The sequence below is a fragment of the Castor canadensis genome, chromosome 3 (genome assembly GCF_047511655.1).
Source record: "Castor canadensis chromosome 3, mCasCan1.hap1v2, whole genome shotgun sequence".
Classification (NCBI taxonomy): Eukaryota; Metazoa; Chordata; class Mammalia; order Rodentia; family Castoridae; genus Castor; species Castor canadensis.
In genome coordinates, this window is record NC_133388.1 from 32,220,914 (window position 1) to 32,247,015 (window position 26,102).

General features: G+C 37.5%; 1 protein-coding gene across 4 annotated transcripts in view; it reads right to left on the reverse strand.

Moving 5' to 3' along the window:
* Ylpm1 (YLP motif containing 1) overlaps positions 1-26,102 on the reverse strand; it is a 72,695-nt gene that overhangs the window by 29,327 nt on the left and 17,266 nt on the right. For 3 of the 4 annotated variants that reach the window (XR_012446094.1, XM_020175622.2, XM_020175621.2), the window contains exons 5-6: positions 3,649-5,766; positions 1,013-1,127 (exon numbers count right to left, since the gene is read on the reverse strand). Coding sequence is in view for 3 of the 4 variants with exons in the window: in XM_020175622.2 (XP_020031211.1) it covers positions 1,013-1,127; positions 3,649-5,766 (2,233 nt within the window). In the remaining variant the exon portion in view is untranslated. The remainder of the gene's footprint in view (positions 1-1,012; positions 1,128-3,648; positions 5,767-26,102) is intronic. The other variant, XM_074067533.1, reaches the window with a different exon arrangement.

Genomic DNA, 26,102 nt, shown 5'->3' on the forward strand with positions numbered 1-26,102 from the left:
TGATCTGGAGAGAGATGAATTAGAACATTTGTTTCTGAAATAAATAATCTAGGCAAGAATAATGAAGGCTAGAAATGAGATGTGAGGAAGTAGAGGATAGAATATTTGATCAATATTTTAAAGGTAGAAAACTTATTGCATAGAGAGGTACGACAGAGCATAAAGCTGACTTCCAATTTTTGATAGGTGATAGTGAGGAGAAAGAATTCAGTGGGGAATGATCATGAGCTCCATTACGTACAAACTGAATTTAACAGGAGTCATATCCACAGATAGAATCTGTGAGCAGATGGATGTATACAACAGTCAGGAGTTATTATCTGGGAGTCAATAACATCATGGTAGTCACTGATGTCAACGACTTGTGTGAGTGTTAAGTATCAGATCAGGATGGAAGGGAACACTGATAAATGAAAGAGTTAATTTGATAAAATGGCTGAACAGCAGATTTTCCTCCTTCATTGTGTGGTTATAATATTATTTGTATGGTAACATTTTTAAAATCCATCACTGGCTAAGGATGTAATAACAGAAAAAACAAAAACCCCAAAGCAAAACAAGGGAGAACTTAATCACTCAACTCTTTAATATAAATGCCCCTTTTTGCTACTGTCTGAACAGTACTGGAATATGCACTGAGGTACGGTGTTTCATACTTTCTCCAATATAAAGAGGGAAGGTGTGTAATAAGGCTCACATGTAGCCCTGCTTCAATGGAAAACAGGACTATCTAAACATAAAAAGTATTAGGAAGACTCCACAAATCTGTGAACATGAAGCTATGTAAATGTATTCATGTACTTATCAAAACTTGGTGAAAAGGGGCATTTCTGCCTCCCCTTGACCATAGTTAGAGATGTTCAAAGAAAAATTAACATAAGCATTCACTTTTACAAAATTTACATTTTACAAGGAAATTTATAATTACTATAATAAAACACTTCAACAACCTAACATATAAACATACAAAGCAGAAACCACTTCATTTTCTGAGCACACATTTTTCCCATACCGGATACATCCCTGGTCTTGAATTCTGCAATCTTGAGTCCTGAGGTGGGAGGTGGTCAGCCATCTGTGGCTCAGACCCAAAGTCTTTCATCTTTTGAAGTTGTTCTTTCTGTTCCCTGTAAATAAATGAAATTGCCATTGTACTTAAAGCATGTTTATACCATCCCTAAGTGACTACAATTAATATCAAATTTTAAAAGAGAAAGGCTAAAAACTTTGTCCTAAAATCCTCCGTAGAGACCATATAGCACTTCTGGTGTAATATTCTCTTACTTTCGCGTAGCTAACTCATCAGTCATCTAAAGCTATAAATACTTATTGGTGATCTTCAAGAAAAGATAATATAACCTACCTCAACAGTTTATCTACCTGTTATGTTTTCTCTTTCATCCAACCAAAAGTACTCTTCCTATTTTTTCTCAATGCTCTTTAGTCCAGAAGTTGTAAAACAGTGGCCCGTGAGTAAATATTTACTTGGCTTTCACATGAGTTTTCAAAACCTGAATTAGTTGCCATTATTTGCAAAACAAATATTTTACATGTAAACTAAAATTTTATTTTTTTAATTAAAAAAATTTTTTTTGGCAGTACTAGGGTTTGTACTCTGGGCCTTGCACTTGCTAGGTAGGTGCTCTACCACTTGAGCCACACCTCCAGTTCAAATTTTTAAAAGATTTGGTAGTACTAGGCCTACATGCCTGTATTAGAAGATACAATGCATCATAACCCTTCCGCACTCCACTGAGTTACCTGGCCCACTTTCACTCATTTGTATTACCCATCTGATTTATGTGGGCATTTAAGTTTACGGTCCCTGCTGTAGATGGTGAGCACAATTGTCAGTCTACACCTTTAAAAACAACATCATAGTACCTGAAGAATAATTATGTAAACACTTTGGGCTTTTCATTAAATCCCTGGTTAAATTCCTTTTATTTTTCCTTACTGCGCTAGCCTTAAACACCTGTTACAATCCACCACAACCTCCCTGGACCTTTTACAAATTTATTCTTATGTTTTATACAATGTAGTGACCCAAATGGACATAAAATGCATAAAATTATTTTCTGCTTCATAGAAATATTTAAGATATTCTTTGACTTTACACAGATACAACATATATTACTTGTATTCAACTATGTCCACTATTATCCACCACTCCATATATTTTAAATGTTTATGTTGCCTAAAAAGAGCTTAAAAAAAGAGGATGAAGCAGCAGCAGCATCTTTTATCCAGCATTTCTATGCAAAGCAATAATGGATGAAAAACAAATTTTTAAAAAAGAAAAGGAAAGAAACTCTGGCAGTTTAGCAGTCGAGAAACACAGACTTAAGAGTCAGACAGACTGAGTTTAAATACTGAGTAAGTCTGCAATTTAATAACCAAGTAAACTTAACTGAGTTTCAGCATCACTTGTGAAGTGGGAATGATACTACTTATCTTTGCAGGCCTTTTGAAATACAAGGATTTGAGAAAGGAGGATTAAGATAATATACACTGAATTATTAGCACAGTGCCCAGAACAGAGTAGGTGTGAATTCAGGATACATGTAACTTGAGAGTGAATAGCTAAATGTTCTACAGCATGCTTTCACATCATCTTCATGAGTAATCTAGGAAAAATAAAAGCCTTAGACTCTTATCAGCTATTGACAGAAGAAAACTGTTTTGCTCCCTGAAGCATCTGGTTTTTCATATTTAGTTAGTTATCTTACTACATCAACATTTCAGTTACAAATTCAACTGGTATAATCCACAATTGTAGGCCAGAATTACAAAATGAAACAAACACAATGCATTAGAATCTATTAAAACCTAACCATTAATGTATTTTCTAAAAACAAAACAAAACAAAATCACCAAAAAGAGTTTTCAATCTGTTGCTGACTCCCAAATTCCTAACTCGGTATATAGTTGGTTTAAGGATTAAATTAGTCATTGGATACAGAGTACTCAGTACAGTTCCTGGCACAGAATTACACATGCAATAAACGTTAGCTTTGTTATTATTGCTACTACATGGGAAACATAATGTAGATACCCATACATAGTTGATTCAGGAAATCCAAATTCTACTCTCAATCTCACCAAGAAAATATTTGATTAGGTAGAAACAAGTAATATTCTCAAGTAGAAATGTCTGCTTCTAGTTATAGTAAAAGATAAAACATACCAAAAAGAAAGTATCAAGTCAGACAAATCTGAAGATACTCCCAGGTAACCCATTGTTAGCTTCAAAAGAGAAAAACAGCACTTTCCAATGTTATATTAAAGATTAGTGAATATAAAGTCTATCAGATCTAATACCAAACAACAAACTGCTTACTGGAAAAAAATGGAGGTTATACATGAGCCCTAAAGTGTTGAAACATGCACAGGCAAAGCATGCCAGCAACAAATCTACAAAGGCCAAGAATAGTGTTCAATTTGCACATCTCAGGGTATTCATTGATAATTAACACAGTTCCTAAATACTCATCTGAACCCCAAAACAGCATTGAAATACAAACTGAAAGTATGTGATAAGAAAATGAAATAAAATGATTCCATTTAAATATGTCACATCGCTTAAAAAAAAAAGCAGTCTGAAAATTGGTTTCAACTAAAAGAAATGATCTTAAGGAGTGAACTTACCGAAGCATTTTCAATTCTTGTGCAGCTTTCAAAATGATTTCGTGCTGCCTCTGACTGAGAACCATTACCCCTCCAAGGCCTTGGTCAGAGTCTAAGTTTGCATCGGACCCCATCATTTCAGAGGAATGATGCGAGGAGGGCATATGTTCCGCCATGGGGGAATGTCTATCCACATCAGATGGGTACCATCTGTCTGACAACCGTTCTCTTTCCCAGTCCATTCTTTCAGGAACATAATCTCGCTTTTCCCGCCACGTATCTCCTCTTTCTGGATACTCTCGAATCCTCAACTCACCCCTATCACGGAAATCTCGGTCATACCCATGTTCTCGATTTCTTTCTTCTCTCCATCTATCATCCCGATATCTATCCAAAGGTGGAAGAGGTGGGAGGGGTGGTAAAGGTGGAAGAGATGTAATATCCCGTTCATGAAACTGTGATTCTTGTTCATCCAGTGGTCTCCCATAATCTCTGTCCCACTCATTATCCAAATTTCTATCGTACATATCCATTGGTCTTCCAATCCGATCCACATCCCTGTCCAAGTCCCTATCCATTTCCCTACCATAGTCCTCATCCATATCCTGATCTCGCTCCCAATCATCCCACCAGGGGCCTCGCCTATCTCCATCATGAGACCGAGATGGTGGAGCTGAAAACCTGTCCTCCCTGTTATATGGCTCTAGCGTATCATCTTGATAGTCACGATCACACTCTCTCCAGTATCTGTCTCTATCCCAGTCATCAAGTCTTTCTCGTTCCATTGGAGCATTTCTACCATCTAATGGGAACTCTTCATGTCCTCTCTCTTCTCCATGGTTCCATGGAGCCCTAGGAGGCTCATCTCGGTGATATGGATACATTTTCTCCCCACCATCTCCTGGTTCTGGTCTGAATGGACCTCTATCACGACCAAAATCTGGTCTTCCCAGTCCCCTTTCCCGACTGCCAGGCCCTCGAGGTGGTCCCCTCTCCCTACTCCCAGCTCTTCGGGGTGGTACTCTCTCCCGACTCCCAGCCCTTCGAGTGGGTCCTCTCTCTTGACTGCTGGCCCTCCGGGGTGGTCCCCTTTCTCGACTGCCAGCTCTACCCCTGTCCTGGCTGCCTTGTAGACCACCTGGCACTTTCTCCCGACTGTTTCCCGGCCTCACCAACCCTCTGTCCCGGCTGCCTTCTCCTCTGCTCATCTTCTCTCGACTCTCCTCTCTTCTACCCATCATCTTATCACGAAAGTCTTCTTGCTTGACCAACCCAGGGCCTCGACTGATTGCCTGGCCACGACCTCTGTTTACTAGTCCTTTATCCCGTGTGTCTTCCATTCTGTTTTGCCCAGGACCTCTGTAAGACGAACTGCTGCCTCGATTGCCTTCTAATCTACTATCTCTGTTATCTGGCCGAGGTGGCCCTTTATCTTGGTTGTTTTCTGAATGGGACAGACCAATACCCAAAGGTTTAAAATCATTATCTGCAGTTAATGCTGCTGCTGCTACTGCAGTTCCTCCCTCCATGCCCCCTGCTTTTGAGGGAAAAGTAGATTGAGTAGGTACAGATTTATTTGCAAGGGATACAGGCTGAGTAACAGCTTGGGCTTTGTCCATTTGAGTCTCCATACTTTGAGAATTCTGGTCCCAATTAGAGGGCTCTATGGGCCCTTCCGAGACTTCGCTTTTAGGTGGCTCTTGTTGAGAGTCGCTTAGATTCTCATTTGACTGAGCCGCCTTGGCATCCTTTACATCTGCAGCAATGGAAAATGCAGCTGATTGCATTTTAAAATTCTTCTGCTGGTTACTACTGGTGTCTGCTAATGGTTCTTTGTTTCCTGAAAGAGGTTCTGCTTGTGACTTAGGTTGCTGCTGATGTTGCTGTCCAAAAGTTGGTTTGGGGCCTTTCCACTGTGGTCCACTCTGTCGAGGACTTAGGGATGTATTGGGGGTAATATAAAATTGAGATGCCGGCCCCCGGGGAATCATTCCCCATTTGCTTTTAGTGCCCTCTGCGGGGTGACCTTCATATCTGGGTCTTGGCCCATCGGGGCGATTTCCTTCAAAACGAGGCCCTTTGGGTCTCGGTCCTTCACACCTTGACCCTAAATCCTCAAATCTTCGAGGACCATCAAATCTACAAGTAAAACAAAAGATATTACACAGACAGTAAATCAAAAAAAAAAAAAATGTTCTCCATGTAAGAATATATAAGGCACTCTTGCTTGCCTTAGAATTTGTTTATAACAATGACTCTTTCAGTCATTAAACAAATCCCGTGTCACCTATGTCTTAGAACCAGCATGCTAAGGTGGCAGTGCTCAGAAGGTCTTAGGACTAGCTTTGAAAATCATGTCAGCATTTATCTAATCCCCTACAACACATCTCATGCAGCAAGTCACTGACCTACTAAATTGTTAAAAAGCAATTACAAATATTGTGCCTTGGTATACAGAAAAGTCTACTCATTTTAGGTAGAAAAAATTAACATCCATAACTAACTGTGAGAGTACTTTTAAATTAAATTATAACTGAAAATAAGCATAAAATAATTATCAAGAAAATAGAAGATAATTATAAATATTGTTGAAACTAGCACTAACATCTTTATTTATTGACAAAAATGTTTAAAAACAGCAGGCATATCTTAAGAGTGTGCTCTGACATTTAAAAAAAAAGCTTTAACTGAGATGTTTTTGCTATGGACCCACTCACTCAATTAAAGAAGTATTTAGTGCACTTTCCCTGTCTGTCAGATACTATACTACTTCTAAGACATATAAATGTCACCTGTATCCTCAAAGAGTTTATGTTCAGATGGGAAGAGAATCGAAGTGTAAATAAATGCTAGTGTGTACAATGACTAACATCTGTGTACAAAAGAGGCGAGAGAGGAGAGAATGGTTAATTCTATCTGAGTGAGAGAAGCATTGTCTAATAAAGGCCTTATATGATAAGGAATGTTTCAACTGAGTGCTTTTTTTTTTTTTGGGCGATACTGGGGTTTGAACTTAGGGCCTACACCTTGAGCCACTCCATCGACCCTTTTTCGTGATGGATTTCTTTTGAGATAGGGTCTCACAAACTATTTGCCCAGGGCTGGCTTTGAACTGAGATCCTCCTGATCTCTGCCTCTAAGTAGCTAGGATTACAGGCATGAGCCACCAGCATCTGGCTTCAACTGAATCATGAAAAACAAATTCTCTGAGACCAGGCTGTTGGAGTACATTAGAGATGAGGCAAGGGCATGGCAGGCTCAGGAAGCAAAATGACAAAGGACAGAGAAGTACATACCAGTGTAGGATGTTTGTAAGCACAAATAGTTTAGTAAAAGATGAAGCAAAGGGGAAATAAAATCAGGAAAGCTGGGAAAGAAGGAGTAGAAAGACAGAACACTAAGAAATAAGATAAAGAGGCAGGCAACCATCTGTATCCAGTAGACCTTACATTCCTTGTGTGGCCAAGATTACTGATGATTGGCCACACAAGGCATATAGTACTAATTTCCCTTTTTCCACATCAAATAGAGCCTTCCTATTTTTAGGTAGATTACAAAGGTCATCAGACTATACACTCTTTCCAAACCTCTCTTGCAGTTAGAAATTGCAGTCAAATTCTGGCCAATGAGATGAGAGTGAAAATGATTCACATGTCCTTCTGGGTTGTCCCTGTACAATGAAGGGCATGTCTTCCTCTTCACCCTTTCCTTTTCCATGCTGCTCTGACACAGTGGTGAAGCATCCTAGACCATGTAAATAAGGGCAACATACTTAAAGGATAGTGAAGGAACCAATCAGAAAGGGTTCCTGAGCCATCATATAACTCCTGACAGAATAAACTTCTAACTTGTTAAAGCCATCTGTCTTTGAAGCTCTGTTACAACAAATAAATTGATTCAGCCAATTAAGGCGTTTTTAATTATTTATAAACACTCTGAATTACTAAATATGGTCTGAATTTTAAAAGGCTGCTTTAAAAGAAAAACAGCAGATGAATAGGAGGAAGAAAGTTGAAAGATTATTTTTATAATTTGGACAAGTGAAGGTAACACCTATTCTAAGGTAGTGACTAATGGGAGAATGTAGAGGAGGAGATAAAGTGAGTGAAGTGAAAGAAGATAGAACAGGATTTTGTAATTGGTGAGAAGTAACTGTGGAAAAGGAAGCATTTAGGATGATTCCAAAGTTTCTTTCTGGCTTAGATGACTATGGGGACAATGCATGCCTTTCATGCCTTTAATGAAAACTAGGAAAGGTTTCTGTTTCATTGTTTGAGAAGTCAATGAAGAGTAATAAATTCAGTTTCAGCAAAATATTTAGTTCCCATTCCTGCGACTTTAGGCTTTGCTAGTCTAGAAGTCTTAGTTTCAAAGGGAGGTATAATTCTACCAGGGAGCACAATGATTCTATTAAGCTGGAGATGAGATTATAACTTTACTATGAGATTCAACAGGCAAAGAAGGGGCTCCTACGCAGTTCAGGGGTGACTGATCCTGATTTGGAGGGGACATTGGATCACTGCTGCACAATGAGGGTAAGGAGTCTGAAATGCAAGATATCCTTCAGGGTACCTTCTAGTACTTCCACGTCCTGTGATTAAAATCAATGGAAAGTACAACAGAGGGCTAGCGGGGTGTTTCAAGTGATAGGGTGCCTACCTAGCAAGTGTGAGATCCAGAGTTCAAACCCCAGTACCCCCCTACTCAAAAAAAGAAAGAAAGGAAAGTACAGTACAATAGCCTCATTGAGGCAGGACCATAAGAACAGAGGTCTGGGTCATCCCCCCAGGCAAAGAATCAGGGCCAGCTAATATACTGGTTGACAGCAAAATGAAAATGGAATGGCTAGCAGAAGATAAATACCAGCTATGACCACTGCCAGCTGCAGATTTAAGAACTGTAATAGTTATAGAGTATTTGATACATATGCATTTGGATACACACACACACACACACACACACACACACACACACACAGCAACCAAATATTTTCGGTTCATTTGTTTTCTTCTTTATCATCTAACATGAGATGTGTTATTAATAAGCTTTGTATCTCAGTATTTAAGTTAAACAATATCAAAACAGGGAGTGTGAATCAGCCAGGAGACAAAAAGACTCTTCTGGGTAAAGGACTGAGATGTTTTTTGTCCAGGGATAAAAGTCTCCTGCTAGGTATAAAAATATTCTGATGACCCATTGCAAGCAGAAACATGTAAGAAAGGGAATTCTGAGAAATGAAGTTCACTCTAGCCTAGCTGGCACTTTACAAGACATCACAAGTAATTTAAACTTACATAAACCCTTAATAAAAAGATGACCATTAGCACATGAGGACTTTGTTTTTAGATTCGTGAAAATGAAAGAATAGAGTGGTAACTTATTAAACAGGAAGAAGCTGCCATTTAGAGTGCTGGTAGCAAAAGAGGATAAAATTAAAATGGGGCTGGCTTGTCCAGTGAACCCAGGGAGGGTCAGGATTCTGACATACCAGGGATGCTATGGAAAGACAGGAGTAAAACTTGGGGCTAAAAATAAGTAAAACCGCTGGGTGCCATTGGCTCAGGCCTGTAATCCTAGCTACTCAGGAGGCAGAGATCAGGAGGATCGTGGCTGGAACCCAGCATGGGCAAATAGTTCGAGAGATCCTATCTCAAAAATACCTAACATAAAAAGGGCTGGTGGGGTGGTTCAAGTTCAAGCCCTGGTACAGCAAAAAAAAAAAAAAAAAAAGTAAAACCTCCATTCACAACCATTAATTAGGTTAAATGTCTCTAAATTCTTACACTTGAGGATTCCCTTACAGTAATAGATAGGCTTTTGCCCTGTCACCTAAATAAAGCAAAACCTGACAGTTGATCTATCAGCTTGTGTCTCCCACAATTAATACAAATGGACAGCCAAGTATCACTAAGTATTTGAGGAACACCTTCAAAATGAGAGGAAGAGACCAAAGAGAGATAAACAAAACATGAATTAGGAGAATTAATATTAATGCAAAAAACAGGAGTCTTTACTTCTATTTCCTACATGGGGAACATGAAATGCCCCTCCTTTGCCCTACTTTATCCTGTTATACTAAAATAAATTCTTGCTAAAACTTAAAAAAAGAGAACTTACAAAAAAATCCACTCAAATTGGAACTGTTAGCAATAGTCTTAAAAAGACTGTACCTATAAAATAAAAAATAACCTGCTATTTATAAAAAAGAGATCAGACCCAAAAGAACTATAGAATTTTTTCCAAATTCTCAAAATAAAAATACAAGGATTAGAAGTTAAAGTACCTCAGAAAGTTCAACAAAATGAGAAAAGAGACAAAAATAATGAATTCAACAGGTCCAAAATAATTCTATTGGTAAGTTCCAGAAAGAGAAAAACAGAAAAGAAAAAATAAATAAAGAAATAGCACACAGAAATTTTCCAGAGTTAAAGAAACTCCAATCTCCCCAGCACTTAGTCAGAACAATTAATAAAATTAAAAACAATTGTGAAACTTCAGAATACTAGAAATAATAATTAAAAAATTTCTGGCAATGGAAGGAAAGACATAAGAATCAGAACAGTACAATAGCTACTTCAGGTGACAGAAGAAAATAGAACAATGACCCTAAAGTCCTGAGGAATGTTATATTTAACACCAAATTCTATCTCTACATTAACAGTCAAGCATGTGATAAAACATACTTACACAGACAAGGATAAAAATAAAGGCACTTTCAGATATGTCAGGACTCAAAAACTTTACTTCCTACTCACACTTCCTTAGTAAGTTACTTGAGCATGCACTCCCAGAAAAGGAAACATTAAACTCTAATAGGAAGTCAAGAAATTCAATAAACAGTGAATTCCATCCAGGAGAATAGCCCAGGGAAATGTAGTAACAGCCATCTGGCAGATATGCACAACAACCAACCAGCCAAGACAAAAGATGCATGACTTTGGGAGGGAGATCCTTTCCCACCTCCCTCAAAGAGAAAGGACCTCAGACTTTGGGGAGTAGGGATGGAGGATTATTTTAAAGAAATTATAAGAGGCCAGGTGTGGTGGCTCACACCTATAATCCCAGCTACTCAGGAACAGAGATGTGGAGGATACTGGTTCAAGGCCAGCCTGGGAAAAAGTTAATGCGACCCCCATCTCAATCAATAAGCTGAACATGGTGGAGCATGCCTGTGATCCCAGCTACCTGGGAGGCAGTAGTTAGGTAGGAGGAATGTAGTCTGAGGCCACCCAAGACAATGAAAGACCCTATGTAGGGGTGTGGCTCAAGGGGTTGTGGTGAGGATACATTATAAGAATTAAAACAGTATTATAAATAGATTGGGAAGATAAGGTTCAGAACTAAATCTTTATCAGTACAGAAAATATGTGATATCTAAATGTGTAAGTCAAGAAGGGAGCAGCATATTATTCAGTGATATGAAGATAGTTATCCAATGAAATAGCTAAAGTATTTGGGTTTATTGTTTGGTTTATTTTTTTTTTTTTAGCTGTACTGGTGTTTGAACTCAGGGCCTCACACTTACTAGGCAGGTGTGCTCCACCACTTCAGTCATGCCTCAAGCCTTACAACTAAAGTTAATAGTAAAAGAGGATACCATTAGGGATTACATCTAGGGTGATGTGAGGCAGCTGATGTCCATTTTACTGGAATTTTTTTGTTTGTTTTGCAGTGCTGGGAAATGAACCCAGGGCCTTGTATATGCTAAGCTAAATACCCAGCCTTTGCTGGATTTTTAAAAACCATCTATGTATGTATTACTTTGATGAAAATGTAAAATGTATTTCTTTAAAGGGCACAGAGAAAGGAATGGCTCTTATCAGGAGAAAGGCTTCTTTGGATACAATAAGAAATAAGATGACCATGGAAGGGAGTAGTTTTACTGGGCCTGATAGGTAGCCTTGATTCTATCTGTGAGGCAGGAAACCATATTAAAGCTTATGAAGTGAAATAAAAATGTTGCTGAGAACGAGAAAGCAGTACTAGGGTAGACAGTCAACGCAAAGTATAGAAGACTTGGCACAGCTACCATGGGCACAGAGGAAAGGAGCTGACAAGGGACTTGTTGAAGTATACATCATAATGCTAAATAAAGTCAGTGATCACATATTCACAGAGAAAAAAGTAAACTGCTTTAGGGTTTGCAATGATTTGGTTCATTTTTTTTTTTTTAGTTACATTTATTAATTTGAAATACCCAGGATAATATATTAAGTCATTAAAGTTTTATACAATTAAGCTAGAGGTGTGGCTCAAGTAGAGTGCCTGCTTTGCAAGCACAAAGCCCTAAGCTCAAACCTCATTTCCACTAAAAAAGAATTATACAAAATCATCTGCTGTATTAGATTAATAAATAATAAGACTTACTATCTTTTACAATACACGTCAGTGAGAAACCTTATAAAAACACCATTTACTATTATAAATTCTGAATATGAACAAGCTGCCTCCCTAATTAAATTGTGAATACCCTTAGAATTTTATTTTATAACTGGCATTTTGGCACAAACAACATTTATTAAATACTTACTAATTGACAGGTACTCTTCTAGTGCTAAAAATAGTAATATCTAATCTCAAGGAAGTTCAAAGTGCACAGAAAGAGTAATACAAATAAATTGACAATCAGAACAGAATCTGATAAATATGGGACATGTCTGTCTTGCTTACCACAGTGTCTAGAACGTCTGACTCATTGAAGGCTCCCAATACACAACTAACGAAGTGCTACTTCTCGTGCAGGAAAAACAGGACTTACTTACTTCCTATTAATTAACTAATTAAGCAAAAAAGTGGCAGGAAGGGGATTCCATACAAAGAGATGAGCATGTACACAGGCCAGAGGAAAAGAAATGGAAAGAGGTACTAAAAGGTATGTAGACAAGAGACCATGGAGGAAAGGCTGACAAAGGTCAGAAAAGGATAAGGTGCTTTGCTGATTAACAGCCAAAAGGTGTCATTTTATTTTCATTTTGGGAACAGAAAATGTTGAAACCATTTAAAATATACTTTTAACACTACATATTAAAGGCAAATATTTATCACTACTTCATTTTCAAAGTTTCAAAGTTGAAAGATGTTACAAATGATAGAAAACCAAAACTTTTTTCATTTATAAAAGAGCTATTAGGTCCTTGGAATAAATATATGAAGAGAAACTCACATTAAACATTTATTTTAAAAAATACTCCATCTTGACATCAATGCAATGAAATACTATGACCTTTTTTTTTTTTTGACAGTCCTGGGGTTTGAACTCAGGGCCTCAAGCTTGCTAGGCAAGTGCTAAAGCTCTACCATTTGAGCCACATCCCCAGCCCACTATGACCTTTCTGACACATAAAAACAGTATTTGAAATACAATAAAAACATAGTCTGTATTCACTAAATACAATCACATAAGAATGGATGCACTGCACAAGGGTTAGATAAAAAGAAAAACAAATACTTGAAGTTTAAGTATTTAGAAAATTTTTGTTATACAGTTAAGTATTTCACAAATCCCTAAAAAATAAAAACCCTAGCACTAGGTATAAAACCCTTGAAACCAGAATTCAAAATTTTAAAATTGGGCATAAAAATAAAATGTATAAAGAAATAAATACCCTTAAATGAGGTATTGTATGTATCACACAATTTGTACAAACATACTAAAATCAACAGATTATGGGAATTACAAGATTTCAAATTTTGGAATCAAATTCCTTCTCTTTCTGTTTTCTGTTAAAATTAATGCCTATTTTCTAATATGCATAATCAAGGTTATAGTATAAAAACTCCTAAAGACAAATAGCCACTATAAACAGAAAAAAACCATGACAAGTGGAAACATAAAGAAAAGCTATTAGTATTCACAGTCCCTTACTAATCAAGCCTTCTACCACTGAACTACAACCCAAGCCCACTAATTCTAATAAAACAGCTACAAAAAAAGGAAGAGGCCCACAATTCCAGTTCTAAAACCAACCAAAAGTTGTTGTGAATGGTCAGAAGCCTTAATATTACAAAGATGCCAATTCTTCCTTATAATGGCTAATAAAGTCTATAAAGTGATAATCAAAATTCTAGCAAATTTTTGAAAACTGGTAAGCTGATTCTAGTGAGAATAATCAAAACAATCTAGAACAAGCATCAACAAATTACCACATATGGGCTAAATAGGAATGATTTTTAGCAGGTTTAAAAGTTGAGAGGGAGAGTGAAACAGAGACAGAGGCAGAGAGAGAGAGACAGGGAGTGAGAGAGAAGAAAAGTATTTAATTGGCCGCTATGTATGGCCAAGAAAATATAGCAATATTTGCTATTTGGCCCTTTATAGAAAAAAATGACCACTTCCAAATTTAGAAATATAAAATTGGAGATTTACATTATCAGATAAGATTATAAAATTGTAGTAATTAAAACCATTTGACATTGGTATAAGAATAGACAAAATGACCAAGGGAAAAAGTCCAAAAACAAATTCATTTAGACGCTTGATTTTATGACAGAGACACTGCAAAGTAGTAGAGAAGGGATGACCTTCTACATCACACCAGCCCTTAACAAAAAAGGCCAATTCTATATGGAGTGTTGATTTAAAAATAAAAGGTTTGGAGGCTTAGTTTCTTGATCTGTAACGTGGGCATGCATGATACGGGTTATGGAAATAATGAATGCGAAAGTGCTTAACAAATGATAGGTGATGACTGTAAATTAGATTCAGGAAGCAGAGGGTAGTGTACGCCAGCTTTGGAAAAGTAAAGGCACAGTTGTATCATTATGCTTGTCCTTTAAAAAGCTATTGGAGGATTCCAAGATGGCGGCTAGAGGGAGGAAGCAGAAAGCGACCCTCCTATAGTGAAATCTTGGAGAGACGCTGGAGACACACTTTGCAGGCATAATCACTGAGAAAAGGCATAACTTTGACTCCTCCACATCTCCAGCCGGCACAGAGAATCTCCACTTCACGTTAAACGGAGAACCGAGGAGGCCCCCGGGCCGCCAGTGGCCAGCGCCCATACGGCTTGGGAAGACGCAGACCAGGTGAGCTTCGTGGTACCGCGGTTCCCCCACAGACAAGCCTGGGCCAGAGCAGCATAGCCCCCTGGACAGACTGACCTCCACCAGGGAAAAAAAAAAAAAAAGAGAAACTGAGTACTAAGCAATAAGAACAGTTAAGACACGCTGGAAAGAGGGTGGGGCGCCCTGAGCGCTGAAGATTGGGGGAAGGGAACCCTTCCCGGGACTGTAAAAAAACGAGCCGGGCGGCCGGAGAGGCTCTGGCGGGAGCGGGGCGCGCCCAGCAACCAGGAGCGGGGACGCTTGTGAGAGGAGGGAAGACCCACTTCCCACGTGAACTGTAAATAAACACGCAGGCCTGACAATGCGGGGCAGTGTCGCCTTTCCCAGTGCTTGGAAAGGGAAAAGCCTGTAGCAGAGGCCCCCCTCCCCCGCACAGGAGAACTCTGAGCAAACAAAGCCTGTGGGACCAGGTGAGTGCTAAGCTCACCCCAGAGATCTGCATAAATAACGCCGCCAGCTACAGGCTGAGAGCAGCAGGCAGGCAAGCCACAGTTGCAGATACCACTCTCAGAACTGCCTCCAGACGCTTTTTTTTTCTTTTTCTCCCTACCTTTGATGAGAGAACAACTGAATTACACCTGCAAGCCGAAAAACTTACTGAAACTGTATTGCATTTGAACTGGGGACACTTGGTGGGGCTTTTGTGTGTGTGTGTGTGTGTTGTGTGTGTGTGTGTGTGTGTGTGTGTGTGTGTGTGTGTAGTTTTGTTCTACTTTATGTCTCCCCTTTGATGAGACAACTACAGAACAACATCTGAGGCGCCAACTCCAGGACTGGAGATTGAGACAGACACCCAAATTATTAAGACTGAAACTGCATTGCATATAAACTTGGAAGTTTTTTGTTTTTTTTTTTCATTTTCTATTTTCCATTTTATTTTAATTCATTTTTATATATAGATATTTCTTTCATTTACTTATTTATTTTTTTATCTTTGATTTTCAATCCTCTCTCTGTCTCTCTAATGTCTGTTCAGCTTACTGTCGATAACACTCCCTGTTTATACCTTTGAAACTCTCTTGTCTGATACCTTGTTCTGCTTTCTCCCTCTTGTCTGTATATTTGTTTTCCCCTTTTCTTTAACTTCTTGCTTTCCATCTCAGCTCACCCTTCCATTCTAAATATTACCATTGTTATTATTACAAGCTAGAAAATACTTAATTGCACACAGTACAGGGACAGTAACAACACCAAGGACAATGACGGGAAGACAGAAAAAACAGGGAAACCAGTTTCCCCACAGCAAAAAATTAGTACAGGAACCAGAGGGGAATGAAGAGAACAGAAACTCAGATCCAGACTCCAACAAAATGAAGATAAACTATGCCAAAGGACCCAATGAAGCCCACAAGAATAATTTAAAAGAAGACATACTACAAGTACTCAATGAGAATTTTATACAGATGATACTGGATAGGGTCAACCAAAATGTACAGGAGACACTCAAGAAATTCCAAGACAACAAAAATAGAGAATTTGAAAAAGCAAAAGAAGAAAAAAGGAAACCATAGAAGCACTGTATAAACACCAAAGTGAAAAAGAGAACACAATGAATAAACGGATAAATGAACTCAGGACAAAAATAGACAACATTAAAGAAGAAAACTGCCAGGATATGGAAAACCTCAGAAAAAAAGAACGAAACAGAACTGCAAAACAAAACGGAAGGCCAATCCAGCAGAATAGAACAAACAGAAGACAGAATCTCAGAACTTGAAGATGAAATGGTAATTAAAGGAAAAACCAAGAACTATTAATTAAACAACTCAAGACCTGTGAAAAGAAAATGCAAGAACTCACTGACTACATCAAAAGACCAAACTTGAGAATCATGGGCATCAAAGAAGGAGAAGAGGTGCAAGCGAAGGGAATGCGTAATATATTCAACAAAATAATAACAGAAAATTTCCCAAATCTAGAGAAAGATACTCCCATACAGATGCAAGAGGCCTCCAGGACACCACACAGACCAGATCAAAATAGAACTACTCCACGACATATCATCATTAAAACAACAAGTTCAGAAACTAAGGAAAGAATATTGAAGGCTGTAAGAGAAAAAACAAGTAACATACAAAGGTAAACCCATCAAAATCACAGCAGACTTCTCAACAGAAACATTAAAAGCAAAAATAGCGTGGGGTGAGATCTTCCGGGCACTGAATGAAAATAACTTCAACCCCAGGATACTCTACCCAGCAAAGCTATCATTCAAACTAGATGGAGCAATAAAAGTCTTCCATGATAAGCAGAAACTAAAACAATATGTGACCACAAAGCCACCATTACAAAAGATTCTGCAAGGGATCCTACACACAGAAAGTGACACCCAACTTAACCATGAAAAGGCAGGCAGCACCAAACCACAGGATAAGAAAAAGCAAGACAGTAGAGAGTAACATCAAGTTAGGTACACACAAACCTTCAAACAACTAAGACAACTAAATGGCAGGAATCACCACATACCTATCAGTACTAACGCTTAATGTTAATGGACTTAATTCACCCATCAAAAGACACTGTTTGACAAAATGGATTAAAAAAGAAGATCCAACAATTTGTTGCTTACAGGAGACTCATCTCACCGACAGAAATAAGCATGTGCTTAGGATGAAAGGCTGGAAGAAGATTTACCAAGCCAATGGCCCCCAAAAACAAGCAGGAGTAGCAGTACTTATCTCTGACAAAGTAGACTTCAAACCTACATTGATCAAACGAGATAAAGAAGGACATTCCATACTAATAAAAGGGGAAATAGACCAAAAGGAAATAATAATCATCAATCTGTATGCACCCAATGACAATGCACCCAGTTTCATCAAACATACCCTGAAAGACCTAAAAGCATATATAAATGCCAACATAGTGGTTGTGGGAGACTTTAACACCCCATTATCATCAATAGATAGGTCATCCAAACAAAAACAATAAAGAAATCCAAGATCTAAAATATGCAATAGATCAAATGGACCTACTAGATGTCTACAGAACATTTCATCCAACTTCTACACAATATACATTCTTCTCAGCAGCCCATGGAACCTTCTCCAAAATAGATCATATCGTAGGGCACAAAGCAAGCCTCAGCAAATATAAGAAAATAGAAATAATACCGTGCATACTATCTGACCACAATGCAGTAAAAGTAGAACTCAACAACAAAAGTAAAGACAAAAAACATGCAAACAGCTGGAAACTAAATAACTCATTACTTAATGAAGAATGGATCATCGATGAAATAAAAGAGGAAATTAAAAAGTTCCTGGAAGTCAATGAAAATGAAAACACAACCTACCGGAACCTATGGGACACAGCTGAAGGCAGTCTTGAGAGGAAAGTTTATAGCCATGAGTGCATATATCAAAAAGATTGAAAGATCCCAAATCAATGACCTAATGATACATCTCAAACTCCTAGAAAAACAAGAACAAGCAAATCCCAAAACAAATAGAAGGAGAGAAATAATAAAAATAAGAGCTGAAATCAACGAAATAGAAACCAAAAAAACCATACAAAGAATTAATGAAACAAAAAGTTGGTTCTTTGAAAAAATAAACAAGATCGATAGACCCCTGGCAAACATGACTAAAATGAGGAGAGAAAAAACCCAAATTAGTAGAATTAGGAATGCAAAAGGGGAGATAACAACAAACACCATGGAAGTCCAGGAAATCATCAGAGACTACTTTGAGAACCTATATTCAAATAAATTTGAAAATCTAAAAGAAATGGACAGATTTCTAGATACATATGATCATCCAAAACTGAACCAAGAGGAAATTAATCACCTGAATAAATCTATAACACAAAATGAAATTGAAGCAGCAATCAAGAGTCTCCCCAAAAAGAAAAGTCCAGGACCTGATGGATTCTCTGCTGAATTCTATCAGACCTTTAAAGAAGAACTGATACCAACCCTCCTTAAACTGTTCCACAAAATAGAAAGGGAAGGAAAGCTGCCAAACACATTTTACGAAGCCAGTATAACACTTATCCCAAAAGCAGGCAAAGACACCTCCAAAAAGGAGAACTATAGGCCAATCTCCTTAATGAACATTGATGCAAAAATCCTCAACAAAATAATGGCAAACCGAATTCAGCAACACATCAAAAAGATTATTCACCATGACCAAGTAGGCTTCATCCCAGGGATGCAGGGGTGGTTCAACATACGAAAATCAATAAATGTAATAAACCACATTAACAGAAGCAAAGACAAAAACCACTTGATCATCTCAATAGATGCAGAAAAAGCCTTTGATAAGATCCAACATCATTTCATGATAAAAGCTCTAAGAAAACTAGGAATAGAAGGAAAGTTCCTCAACATTATAAAAGCTATATATGACAAACCTACAGCCAGCATTATACTTCACGGAGAAAAAACTGAAACCATTCCCTCTAAAATCAGGAACCAGACAAGGATGCCCACTATCTCCACTCCCATTCAACATAGTACTGGAATTCCTAGCCAGAGCAATTAGGCAAGAAGGAATAAAAGGAATACAAATAGGTAAAGAAACTGTCAAAATATCCCTATTTGCAGATGACATGATCCTATACCTTAAAGACCCAAAAAACTCTACTCAGAAGCTTCTAGACATCATCAATAGCTATAGCAAGGTAGCAGGATATAAAATCAACATAGAAAAATCATTAGCATTTCTATACACTAACAATGAGCAAACGGAAAAAGAATGTATGAAAACAATTCCATTTACAATAGCCTCAAAAAAAAAATCAAATACCTAGGTGTAAACCTAACAAAAGATGTGAAAGACCTCTACAAGGAAAACTATACACTTCTGAAGAAAGAGATTGAGGAAGACTATAGAAAGTGGAGAGATCTCCCATGCTCATGGATTGGTAGAATCAACATAGTAAAAATGTCGATACTCCCAAAAGTAATCTACATGTTTAATGCAATTCCCATCAAAATTCCAATGACATTCATTAAAGAGATTGAAAAATCTGTGAAATTTATATGGAAACACAAGAGGCCACAAATAGCCAAGGCAATACTCAGTCAAAAGAACAATGCAGGAGGTATCACAATACCTGACTTCAAACTATATTACAAAGCAATAACAATAAAAACAGCGTGGTACTGGCACAAAAACAGACATGAAGACCAGTGGAACAGAATAGAGGACCCAGATATGAAGCCACACAACTATAACCAACTTGTCTTTGACAAAGGAGCTAAAAATATACGATGGAGAAAAGCAGCCTATTCAACAAAAACTGCTGGGAAAACTGGTTAGCAGTCTGCAAAAAACTGAAACTAGATCCATGTATATCACCCTATATCAAGATTAACTCAAAATGGATCAAGGATCTTAATATCAGACCTCAAACTCTTAAGTTGATACAAGAAAGAGTAGGAAATACTCTGGAGTTAGTAGGTATAGGTAAGAACTTTCTCAATGAAACCCCAGCAGCACAGCAACTAAGAGATAGCATAGATAAATGGGACCTCATAAAACTAAAAAGCTTCTGTTCATCAAAAGAAATGGTCTCTAAACTGAAGAGAACACCCACAGAGTGGGAGAAAATATTTGCCAACTATACATCAAACAAAGGACTGATAACCAGAATATACAGGGAACTTAAAAAACTAAATTCTCCCAAAACTAATGAACCAATAAAGAAATGGGCACATGAACTAAACAGAACTTTCTCAAAAGAAGAAATTCAAATGGCCAGAAAACACATGAAAAAATGCTCACCATCTCTAGCAATAAAGGAAATGCAAATTAAAACCACGCTAAGATTCCACCTCACCCCTGTTAGAACAGCCATCATCAGCAACACCACCAACAACAGGTGTTGGCAAGGATGCGGGGAAAAAGGAACCCTCTTACACTGTTGGTGGAAATGTAGACTAGTACAACCACTCTGGAAAAAAATTTGGAGGCTACTTAAAAAGCTAGACATCGATCTACCATTTGATCCAGCAATACCACTCTTGGGGATATACCCAAAATACTGTGACACAGGTTACTCCAGAGGTACCTGCACACCCATGTTTATTGCGGCACTATTCACAATAGCCAAGTTATGGAAACAGCCAAGATGCCCCAGCACTGATGAATGGATTAAGAAAATGTGGTATCTATACACAATGGAATTCTATGCAGCCATGAAGAAGAACGAAATGTTATCATTCGCTGGTAAATGGATGGAATTGCAGAACATCATTCTGAGTGAGGTTAGCCTGGCCCAAAAGACCAAACATCGCATGTTCTCCCTCATATGTGGACATTAGATCAAGGGTAAACACAACAAGGGGATTGGACTATGAGCACATGATAAAAGCAAGAGCACACAAGGGAGGGGTGAGGATAGGTAAGGCACCTAAAAAATCAGCTAGCATTTGTTGCCCTCAATGCAGAGAAACTAAAGCAGATACCTTAAAAGCAACTGAGGCCAATAGGAAAAGGGGAACAGGTACTAGAGAAAAGGTTAGTTCAAGAAGAATTAACCTAGAAGGTAACACCCACGCACAGGAAATCAATGTGAGTCAATGCCCTGTATAACTATCCTTATCTCAACCAGCAAAAACCCTTGTTCCTTCCTATTATTGCTTATACTCTCTCTACAACAAAATTAGAAATAAGGGCAAAATAGTTTCTGTTGGGTATTGGCGGGGGGAGCGGGAGGGGGTGGAGTGGGTGGTAAGGGAGGGGGTGGGGGCAGGGGGGAGAAATGAACCAAGGCTTGTATGCACATATGAATAATAAAAGAAAAAGGAAAAAAAAAAAGCTATTTTAACAAAATTCTCTCAATCTGACTGTAATCAAAAAACGCTGAAAGGAAAAAAACCATACATTTTTCTAGGCTGCAGAATTAAACTAAAAATAAAAAGAGACTGAGTGGTTAATTTAAAAAAATAATAATAAATAAATAAATAAAAGGTTTAAGGACAGAAATAAAAGTAGGATAATACATTTATGGCCTCAGAGTTTTTCTTAAGCAGGATACAAAAAAGCAGTAACCGTAAGAAAAAAAGATTTATAAATTTGACTATTAAATTAAAAACAGGAGTTTCTATTAATCAAAAGATACCATTAACTCTTTTGTTTACCAGGGTCTACAGGATCCAATTATAGTTTAAAAATTTTAAATAGTTCTAATTATAGGGACTGACATTTCATGACATGATTTCTTAAAGGCCTACCCATGAACAAAGAGAAAAGTTAATTTTTAAAAAACAGAAGAAAGGCTGGTCAGCAGTGGCTCATGTCTATAATCCTAGCTACCTGGGAGGCTAAAATTAAGAGGATTGTGATTTGAGGCCAGTTCAGGTAAATAGTTCTCAAAACCCCCATCTTCAAAATAACCAAAAAATAGACTGGAGGTATGGCTCAAGCAGTAGAGTGCCTACTTTGCAAGTGTGAAGACCTGAATTCAAAACCCTATTCCAAGGTTACTCCAGAGGCACGTGCACACCCATGTTTACTGCAGCACTATTCACAATAGCCAAGTTATGGAAAGAGCCAAGATGCCCCACTACTGACAAATGGATTAAGAAAATGTGGTATTTATATACAATGGAATTTTATGCAGACATGTAGAAGAACGAAATGTTATCATTCGCTGGTAAATGTATGGAATTGGAGAACATCATTCTGAGTGAGGTTAGCCTGGCCCAAAAGACCAAACATCGCATGTTCTCCCTCATGTGCGGACATTAGCTCAAGGGCAAACACAATAAGGGGATTGGACTTTGATCACATGATAAAGCGAGAGCACACAAGGGAGGGATGAGGATAGGTAAGACACCTCAAAAACTAGACAGCATTTGTTGCCCTCAACGCAGAGAAACTAAAGCAGGTACTTTAAAGCAACTGAGGCCAATAGGAGAAGGGGACCAGGAACTAGAGACAAGGTTAGTTCAAGAAGAATTAACTTAGAAGGTAACACACATGCACAGGAAATCAATGCGAGTCAACTCCCTGTATAGCTATCCTTATCTCAACTAGCAAAACCCCTTGTTCCTTCCTATTATTCCTTATACTCTCTCTTCAACAAAATTAGAGATAAGGGCAAAATAGTTTCTGCCAGGTATCGAGGGGGTGAGGGGAAGAGGGAGGGGGTGGGGGAAGCGGGGAGAAATGACCCAAACATTGTATGCACATATGAATAAAATAAAAATTAAAAAAAAAAAAAAATCCCTGTCCCAGCCAGGTGCTGGCAGCTAGCCCCTATAATCCTAGCTACTTGGGAGGCACAGATAAGGAAGATTCCAGTTCGAGACCAGACAGGGTAAACAGTTTAGTTTGTGAGACTGGCTCTCAAAAATAGTTAACACAAAAAAATAAAGGGCTGATGGTAGAGGGTCTCCCTACCAAGAGTGAGGCAGAGTTCAAACCCCAGTATTGCCCAAAAAAAAAAAAAATTACATTGATTTGCAATTATCACTTGAGTTCATTGAATCCGTTCATAAATCTAAGACAAATTATGAGATTTTAATGATTTTCCTGTCTTGAAACATTCTATAATTTCCTTATCCTAGAATTCACTATTACTCATCATACATGTCAATTATCTTTAATTGTACTTAAAGAGATCAAAATAAGGAGATGACAAAAAGTGATGAAAGTGATTAAAAGGATGAAACAAACTGTCGTTACCTTAGTGTTAACCAAAGTATTAGTCTACTTTTGGACTTGAGCACGATAAAAATTCAGAATTTTTCATTTCTTGACTATAACAACAAAGAGAAAAAAACCGACAGAGAAAGTTGTTTTTAAAATTATTAGAATCCAAAGACAAATGCAAACCAGGCAAGGGGGTTCAAGCCTGTAATCTGAGCTCCTTCAGAGGCAGAGATTAGGAGGATCTCAGTCCATGGCCCAAGGTCAGCCCAAGCAAAGAATACAAGACACTATCTCAACAATAAGTAAAGCAAAAAGGGCTGGTAATAGCTCAAGTGGTTAGAGTGTGTGCCCAGCAAGTGCAAAGCCCTGAATTCAAATCCAGTACCACCACCACAAAAAAAATAAAGATAAATGCAAAGAGATAGCAGCATTCCAGATTCTAAAAATGACATCAATTTTTATCATATAAGTGAAATCTCCAACTATGAGTCCTCAGGTGGCAATATTCTAGATGAATATTCTCAAACTTGAGATTTGATGGAAAAACAATATATATATATATATATATACTCTTTTTGGCAGCATTGAGGTTTGAACTCAGGGCCTCACACTTGCTAGGCAGGCGCTCTACCACTTGAGCCACTCCATCAGCTCAAAAAAACAATGTATTTTTAAGGACATAAGAAATGTAGTAGAAATGTAGTACTGTCACCACTTGGTTACTTAACAGGAAGGACTTCATCAAATATTCTGTGGCAAGAACTTGGATCACCTTGATTTACTAAAAGGATATATAACAATTATTTCATCTTTTGTGATTGTGTGCCAAACTTTATTTGATACAAAGGAAATTTACTCATTAAAATATTTATTAAAATTTCTAAGTTGTTTTTCACTATTCTTTTAAATTCCTGTGTAAATTAAAGTTTAAAATAAAATGGGTCCACCAGACCTAGATGGTAAATAGTAATGGCCACTTTTCTGGTACACTGGGGGTTAAGAAAGTTAAAAAGCGCGCTGCAGATGTAGTGCATGTGATAAAGCACCTGCTTTGCAAGTGCAAAGCCCTGAGCTCAAACCTCAGTACCACCAAAAAGAAAAGAAAGTAAAAAGTGCTGCAAAATGAGAAATTTGCAACACATGTAATGCATAAAGAATTGATACCTAAGGTCTATAAAGAACTACTACCTATCAATAAGAAAACAGATAATCCAATAGAAAAATGAGGAAAAGACTTGAATCAGCATTTCACAGGAGAGGAAATGCAACTGAATAATAACCAAGTGGAAATATGACTCATTAGTTATCTGGGAAACATAAATTAAAACTATTATCACGACAGCACTCCAACATTGCTAAAACTTAAAAAAAGCTTAATACTAAGTGTTGAAAAGGATGCAAAAAAACCCAAAAAAACAAAAACCTGGAACACTGAAATACTATTGGTGAGGGTGTAAACTGAAATGACTACTTTGGAAAAAATTTAATGGTATCTATCAATGCAGACCTTATGATCAAACAATTCCAACCCTTTAAATAGACTGTGGTATATTCACACAATGGAATATTATACAAGAATGATTAGAGATAAACTACAGCACACAACATGGATGAATCTCACAGTAATACAACATCAAGTGAAAGATGCCACTCAAACAGTACTTACAGTATGATTTCATCCCATACATACAATATATGTGAACAAAATATATACATACATGCACATATTGCATATCTCAAAAGATATGTATAGTACCATTCAAACCTGAATACCACCCAAAAAAAAAAAAAGATGTATACAACACCAAAAGACACACAGCAGCATTTTTCCTAACAACCCAAAACATCAACACTATCAATATCAGACTGAATAACAGATTATGGTGTATTTCTAAAATGGAATATTATACAGGAATGAAAATGCTATACACAACATGAATGAATCTCACAATACAATGTCAAGTGAAAGACACCACGCTCAGAGAAGTATATACAGTATGATTCCAATAATATAAAGCTCAAGAATAGGCAATCTATGGTGTAAAATGTCAGTATTGTGGTCATGTTTGGGGTAGGAGAAAATGAGAAGGAGGTTGAAGAAGACTCCAATACTAGTAACTTCAAATTTCTGATCTGAGTAAATGATAACATGAGTGTGTCTGATTTGTGAAAACTCACTGAGTTGTACATTTAATATTGTGCACTTCTCCATGTTACCCTTCAATAAAAATGTTGCATTACTGAAAAACAAAAGATCCTGGGAAATCAATGCTTGACAGTTTTTTGGAATAATGGTAGTCTTCAGGAAGACCCAGTGATTAACACACACACACAAAATGTCAAAACAGCTGCCCTCGATGCAATAGGCTAGACTTTTTGGAAATCTTCAGTTTTTAAAAAGCAGCCTAAATCTAGATTTTATAAAACTTCAAAGTAATTTTTAGTACTTTATTTTAATAGCATGTTATTAGTATATAAGTTTAGTTGTGTCTTCAATTCTTGTTTTTTCTGTCCAGCTTTTTTTTTTTTTTAAGAGTGGCTTACCATATCAATTGTGTCAGTTTAAACTGAGCTAATAAAGGGAGTTCACAAGTTTCCTTAACAGTGTAGATTATTCTTGCTTCAGCTTCTTTCACTCACTAACCAGTTTTCCACTGATTTTTTTTTTTAAGTCTAGTTACATAGGAGAAAAAAGAACTATGCCTGACCAACAGTCACTAACTACTTTTTATTTACCCAGTGAGCAAAGGAAGGGCAATGAAATAAGCTAGCTTGGGGGAAAATTCTCAAAACAAAGTAAATTAATAC